Here is a 7,500-nt window from a genome sequence, read left to right on the forward strand (position 1 = left end):
TAAAATGCCAGCGACCCAAAACAGTCTCTGTCTACCTGCTTAGAACCATGTAAGAGCCTGCTTAGAACCATGTAAGAGCCTGCTTAGAACCACGTAAGAGTCTGCTTAGAACCATGTAAGGGCCTGCTTAGAACCACGTAAGAACCTGCTTAGAACCATGTAAGAGCCTGCTTAGAACCATGCAAGAGCTTAGTTTAATGAAAAATGTATATATTTAGTGTGGCTGTAGCTGCAACCCTTCTGCCTTCTTTAAAAAGCCTTTACTCAGGAATATGCTGGCGGACGCTGACCCAGAGTCAGTGGGGAGCTGTGGCCCAAATGGCTTCATGCATCAGCTTTAGTGTGGCTTTAACTCTGGCCATCTATTATCCATGTCTGTTCTTGCAGTACATAATCAAATGATAGTGTTTTACTGTAGAAAGGGATGGGTGGGTCTCTGTGTTCCAGCTTTGTAAAACATCTTCACGTGTAAGTGTGTGTGTGTGTGTGTGTGTGTGTGTGTGTGTGTGTGTGTGTGTGTGTGTGTGTGTGTGTGTGTAAATGCCCCCATGGTTAAAAATGTGTGCATCATAAACTTGAGGAGGGTATTGAACTTGGGCATGCGTGACCAACCAAGAAAAGCTTAAAATGACCACACCTCTAGTCCAGCTGCTTTCTCTCTCTCTCTCTTGAGTGTGCATCTGTATGGGTTTAGGAATGCAGTGTGTTCACACACATCTGTGCGCTCCATACAGCACAGACACACACACACACACACACACACACACACAATGAGGAAAGCCTGGTCGAACAAGTGCAGGTCAATATTGCATGTTCAGCCACTCCAGTGTGCACCAGCACGAGAACGGCCTCTCCCGGAACAACACAACACATCCTAAGCACCATCCCTGTCAGGCCGTCTCACACACACACACACACACACACACACTCTCTCTCACACACACACACACACACACACACACACACACACACACACACACACACACACACACACACACAAGCACCATCCCTGTCTCCTTCCAAGGTTGGGTTAACTACTTCTCATCCTATTAATTAAGCAGATGCTGCCACTGACCAGCTGAAGGAGGCCAACACTGCTGACAGGAGGGGGAATCAAAGTGCACTTAAGCTGATCTTAATTCAGTTTGCCAGGATGAGTGACGAGGGCTGGAAAGTGATGGCAATGGATGGGGACTTCGACCCGATTAGACCAGGTCTCATTAAGACACACACACACACACACACACACACACACACACACACACACACACACACACACACACACACACACACACACACACACACACACACACACACACACACACAAAGACATTCTGGCAGGCCTATAAGGTGAAATAGTTATAAAACACGTGTGTAGGGAGAGAGGGAGACAAAAAGGCAACAAAAGGGAGACAATTATTGAGAGGAAGGTTAAGTGTGTGTGTGTGTGTGGGGGGGGGGGAGAAAGAGAATGAGAAAGAGAAAGACTAAAAAGATAATTTCCTTTGCAAGAATTTGCATAACCCCTCTCACTGACTCACCCAACAAATGGCTTCAAAATGGCTTCAAAAAGATAAACTATAACCATGGACAGAAACGTACAAAGCTGAAGATGAAACACTGAACTGATGCAGCTGGAAACTGCATGATACAATAGCATGGACTTGTCAGTCTGAATCACACTTGTGTGTGTGTGTGTGTATGTGTTGTGTATGTGTGTGTGTGTGTGTGTGTGTGTAGGGTGGGGGGTGGGATGTGGCGTGTAGGGGTGCCTTATTATTTCATGGTTTGCAGAGCAGGACTCCTCAGCACACACGCACACACACACACACACAGAGACACACACACACACGCACACACGCACACACGCACACACACACACACGCACACACACACACACACACAGCCAAGCCTAAGGCTACTGATGGAAAAGAGTCTCCCAGCAGCAGAAAGGCTTGGGCATGTATGAGGAAATCCTCTGATTAATTATACATCACCCTGTAATTAAACTCATCTGGAAACAGAAAAATGTGTGTGTGTGTGTGTGTGTGTGTGTGTGTGTGTGTGTGTGTGTGTGCGTGTGTGCGTGTGTGTGTGTTGGTGCGGGGGGGCATGGGGGAGGGAGAGAGAAAGACAGAGAGACTAAGGGAGAGAACATGTGTGTGTGAGAGACAAAGAGAGTATAGAGCACTTCATGTAAATTCCACCTTATATAGGAGAAAGGAAAACATTTCCAATCAATTTCCAAGTGATGTAAACACCATGATTTAGTCAAATGGATTTTTAAAAACAGAGTTCCAGGCAGTAGATAACCCGCACGCCTACCAAAAACAAGACATAGCAAATGCATGCTCACATCCCAATGGAATGACCATTGTCATATCAGCACAGACCCACACCCAAACAACAATAACCATATCAACAATAACTACACACACAGAGAAACACAGCTCCAGCACTCACATGGACCCCCATGTGCACAAAAGCAGCAAATCACACATCTCTCTGTTTGATTTTCAGGAAATCAATGAGTTTCCATAACACACGCACACACACACACACACACACACACACACGCGCGCGCGCGCGTGCACACACACACATACACAAAGTTGCTCCTGATGACATGCTTGCACTGAGGTAAGCTAAGTGTTGAGGCACGCATAGCTTAGCAGGTAAGAGCCTGTCTTTTATAAGTCCCCAAGCCAATGTGACGGGCTTCATGACACTCCTTTCACAGGGCAAAAAAACTAAACAAAAAAATCCAAATGTAAAGCCCTGTAGGCTAGCCAGGCTACCCCTAACACATCCCAGCACCACGTCAACATGCAGTCTGTCAGATCAGCTGGAGAGAGGATTTACTGTGCGCTTGGTTGTGTGTGTCAGGGAGAAGGACATGCTATGCCTGAGCTACATCACACACAGACCGGGGACGTGTGTGTGTGTGTGTGTGTGTGTGTATGTGTGTGTGTGTGTCCCAGCCTGGCAGTCCCAGATAACCTTCAGAGAGCATTCACACCATAAAAAAGAGACATACAGCATACACACGTACAGGCTCTCAAAAGATGACCTGATGATCAGAATTCGTTTGAAATGTAGCAGTGTTGGGCATTGAAATAAATAATAATCCAATAAAAACCCAAACACACAAACTGTGATTGACAACAGACTCTGTCCAGCAAGATACAGCTGTTTGACACAGAGTCAACCTGCCACTGTCCCTCTGCCTCCCCAACAAAGCCACTGTCCCAAAAGACACACTCACACTCCCCCCCCCCCCTCTCTCTCTCTCACTCTCTCTCACACACACACACACACACACACACACACACACACACACACACACACACAGTTTGCCCATCTCCCACACATAGACAGGCACTCTGTGGGGACAGATAAGGAGCTTTGCCCACCAAAGTCAATCTCCTAGTCTATCAGCTCCAGGATTACGCAAAGAAAGCCTTTTAAACTCCAAACCCCCAAAACAGCAGTCCAGCACATCACATCACATCATTACACATCAAGCCGGGGTGGGAGACAGAGACAGGCAGAGAGAGAGAGAGAGAGAGAGAGAGAGAGAAAGGGGAAAAGCAGGGAGACACGAAGAGAAAGAGAAAAAGACGGAGAAGGAGAAAGAGAAAGAGAAGGAGAAAGAGTGCTCCTGTCTTACCCTCTCCTCGCTGCTGCGTCTCAGTGTTCCCACCGGTAGTTTGAGCAAGAGCCGGCGGCTCCGACCTGGAGTCACCGCCGCTGCCTGTACCACCATCATCAGTGTGTGTGTTTGTGTGTGAGAAAGACACAGAGTGTGTGTGTGTGTGTGTGTGTGTGTGTGTGTGTGTGTGTGAAGCGGTGAGCAGCGTCCTGTCCTGTCTGGAAGCGGCGCGCGCGTGTGTGTGTGTTTAGAGCCGGTGTTGTCCTGGCTCAGGAAGGCTCCTTCGCCTCGTCTCTTCCTTCTGTCGCTCTGTCTCCCTGCTTCTCAGCCTCCAGTCAGTTAAGTAAAGTGACACATTCTCGCTCTCCCTCCCTCCCTCCCTCCTTCTCTCTCTCTCGCTCTTTTCCTGCCTCCCTCCCCTCACTGTGCCTCTGTCTCTTTTTCTCCAACTCTGTCTCTCTTTCTGTCCGTCTTTCTCTCTTTCCCTCTTTCTCTCTTTCTCTCTCTCTTCCTCTTCCTCTGGTCTCTTGTGCCGGGTGGTAGCAGCACGTCTGTGTATCAGTGAGAGCTGATTTCCCTGTGAGTCACTCAGCCCATTCTACACACACACACACGCACACACATGCGCGCGCACTGACGCCGCTAAGCAGCTGCCTCGCGAGGTGTATGTGTGTGTGTGTGTGTGTGGGTGCGAGTGTGTTTGTGTGCGTGCGCATGTGTGTAAGGCTGAAAGGGAGGGAGGGAAGGAGTTGGAAAGGCAGTTGCTATTCTCTCTCCCTCTCTCTCTCTCTCTCTCTCTCTCTCTCTCTCTCCTTCTGCCCTGCCTCCTTCACTCTGTTTATAGTGCCAGAGAGTGGTGCTTTAGGGCACAGTGCTCTGGAAACGTCAGGCTTGCTCCTTAAGAGTTCAACCTAAACCAGGTCATAGGAATAACACTATACTATGAGTCTTACACCATACGAAATATAACACATGACTAGAGGCCAGAAGCGTGCGCATGTTTGTGTGTGTGTGTGTGTGTGTGTGTGTCAGTGTTTGTGTTTGTGTTTTTGTGTGTATGTTCTTTTAAGCATAGCTAAATTTGTTCATATGGGTGCTTGCATTTGTATGTCAAAACACACATGTGCGTATGTTTGTGCATGTATGTGTGAGTGTGTGCGTGAGTGTTTATGTGTACGTGAACAGGGAGGTGTGACATACAGTGGATCACGTGGTCTGACTCAAATGGAATATCTGATGTTTTGCCATCTGCCACTCAGATTAGCTTCAAATCCCAGTCCAGCTTTCTCCAGACTGTCTGAACACAAAGGGAAAATACCCACAGCCTGCCATCGCCATTATGCACAGGGGATCGCTCCTGTATGTGTGTGTGTGTGTGTGTGTGTGTGTGTGTGTCTGTGTGTGTGTGTGCATGTGTGTGTGTGTGTGTGCGTGCGTGTGTGTGTGCGTGTGTGTGCATGTGTGTGCATGTGTGTGTGTGTGTGTGTGTGTGCGTGTGTGCGTGTGTGTGTGTGTGTGTGTGACTGTGTGACGTAGCTACCACCCAGTTTGTTTCCCCCAAATGCAAAGCAGGGGCTCATTATAACTGTCTGAGGAATTCTGGGAATGTCCTTGTTTCTCTTTCTCTTTCTCTTTGTCTCTCTGCCTCTCTCTCACTCTGTCCTTGAGTGTGAAATGATGCACACTTTATTATGCACGCCGGGTGCTTTTAATGAGAGTTACCTGACTGAAATCACAACACAAACACATACTGATGGCCAAAAGGAGCCACACACACACCCACACCCACAACACAACGACAACAATGACATTGTGTTGATATTTCCAAGGCTTCACACTTTTAATGAATTGTGACATGACAATGAAGGCCTAAGTAAATGTCTGAGACAGCATGAACATCTTTGGAATGTACGCGTTCATTCATATTCGGTTCCTTGACTACTGTGCTTTGTGTGAAAACGCTCATCTTAACGTCTTAAAAAGAAGTCCGCAGACAATAGAATGAGCATCTTGAGCCATATAGTCCATAACAGGATCAGAAAACGAAATGGCTTAAAACACCATCAACCTCCTTAAAAGAAAGAGGCCTCCACCCTCTCCCCCTCCACACATTCTAAATACTGCAAAGCCATAGAAAGAGAGAAAAAGAGAGTCGTCAGCGAGGCAGAGTGAGAGGGAAGGAGAGAGAGGGAGAGAGAGAGAGAGAGAGAGAGAGAGGGAGGGATAGAGGGAGAGCTTCTCATCCTTGTCTCTAATCCTCTCTGTTCATCTTTAATGCAGCTCCCTGGCCTAGATTAGTAATATCAGACCAGGCTATTTTTACCTCCTGCCGCTGCCTCTACTCTGGGGGGGGGGGGGGCTGTGCGGTGACGCGGCAAAGCGACAGACCCACACACACACACAGAGTATATCAGCACATGAACACACACACACACCGAGTATATCAGCACATGCACCACACTCACACACACACACACACACACACACACACACACACACACAGAGTATATCAGCACACACACACACACACACACACACACACACACACACACACACACACACAGACAGAGAATATCAGCACATGCACACACACACACACACACACACACACACACACACACACACACACAGACAGAGTATATCAGCACATGCACACACACACACACACACACACACACACACACACACACACACACACACACATGGCATCCTGACCCAGGGAGGAGACTCCAGCTCATGCATTCTGGCCCAGGAGAAGTGTCTGTTTCACACACACACGCAACTTTATGCTGAGAAAGCCTTCTGCTTCACACTAGCATCCTAGTGGTGACAGAAAACCCTTTGTCCTACAGGCAAAAAGCTACCATCCTGGCAAAGAGAGAACCCGGCGAATGCTAGCATACTAGCCTAGACAATGTTTTCACTGGAAATCTTTGAGAAATCCTGTCTTTCACACTAGCAGAGTTTCGCATCCACGGAAAGAGAATCAACATCTTAACACATGGCATCCTTCACCTGAGGAAACCCAAGAGGGGCCAGTGTCCTAGCCCATGAAAAACACCCTGTCTGACATAAGCAAATACTAGTAAAAAAAAAACTTTAAGTTTCTTACACAGAGCAGCCATTCTCTCTTTCGCACTCATAGACGCTAGCAGGGTAGTCCAGAGACCCTTTGTTTCACACAAAGGGTATATTTGCTTGGCAGAAACTGCTGCACACAAAACCCTTGGGCATGCACACCCACAGTTAGTTTCTTGTTTGGAAAAGGATGGCGCCCAAACAGCATCATCACACAGGAAGACCTCTGTGCTCAACACAGGCAAGTGTCTCTATCTCTGAAAAAGAGACAAAAGGGGTTTCTGCTGTGCCCAGATCAACAGCAGAGCGCGTACATGGGTTCTCAGAGAGCATTTATTCCAGATATGAACATCATAGTGTTCTATAGTTCTGATTACTGGCTACTAGTGCAAGTGCTAAGGGGTAGGAACTGTGACGTGTGTTTTGTTCAGGATAGAGAAAGGTTCAGAGAAAACAAGAGGGGGGAGAGCAATGATATTAAAGGGAGAGGTTGTTAAAAAAGATCATTTTCTTTTTGTGTTTTTTGTTTGAGACATGGGGTTGGAGAAAGGGAGAGACTTTGGGCCTAAAGGCACCATAAACACATACATTAATGGCACAACACATGTGAAGATTACACACAGGGGGAAGTGTCAAAGTGTGAATGTGTGTGTGTGTGTTTATGTGTATTCTTGTGTGTGTGTGGATGTGTGTTTGTGTCTGTGTGTGCCTGTGTGTGTGTGTGTGTGTGTGTCTGTTTGCGTTTGTGTGTGCGTGCTTGTGTGTGTGTG

The 7,500-nt window shown here is 47.4% G+C and overlaps 1 protein-coding gene across 3 annotated transcripts in view; it reads right to left on the minus strand.

Moving 5' to 3' along the window:
- Positions 1–7,500, minus strand: part of LOC116220041 (FERM domain-containing protein 4A-like) — a 102,697-nt gene that overhangs the window by 86,867 nt on the left and 8,330 nt on the right. The window contains exon 1 of one of the 3 annotated variants that reach the window (XM_031565203.2): positions 3,671–3,856. The exons of 1 other annotated variant lie outside the window; for it this stretch is intronic. In XM_031565203.2, coding sequence (XP_031421063.1) covers positions 3,671–3,769 — 99 coding nt within the window. In that variant the 5' untranslated portion in view covers positions 3,770–3,856. Of the gene's footprint in view, positions 1–3,670; positions 3,857–7,500 lie in introns of those variants that run through there. One more of the 3 variants, XM_031565199.1, reaches the window with a different exon arrangement.

The sequence above is a fragment of the Clupea harengus genome, chromosome 3 (assembly GCF_900700415.2).
Source record: "Clupea harengus chromosome 3, Ch_v2.0.2, whole genome shotgun sequence".
NCBI lineage: Eukaryota > Metazoa > Chordata > Actinopteri > Clupeiformes > Clupeidae > Clupea > Clupea harengus.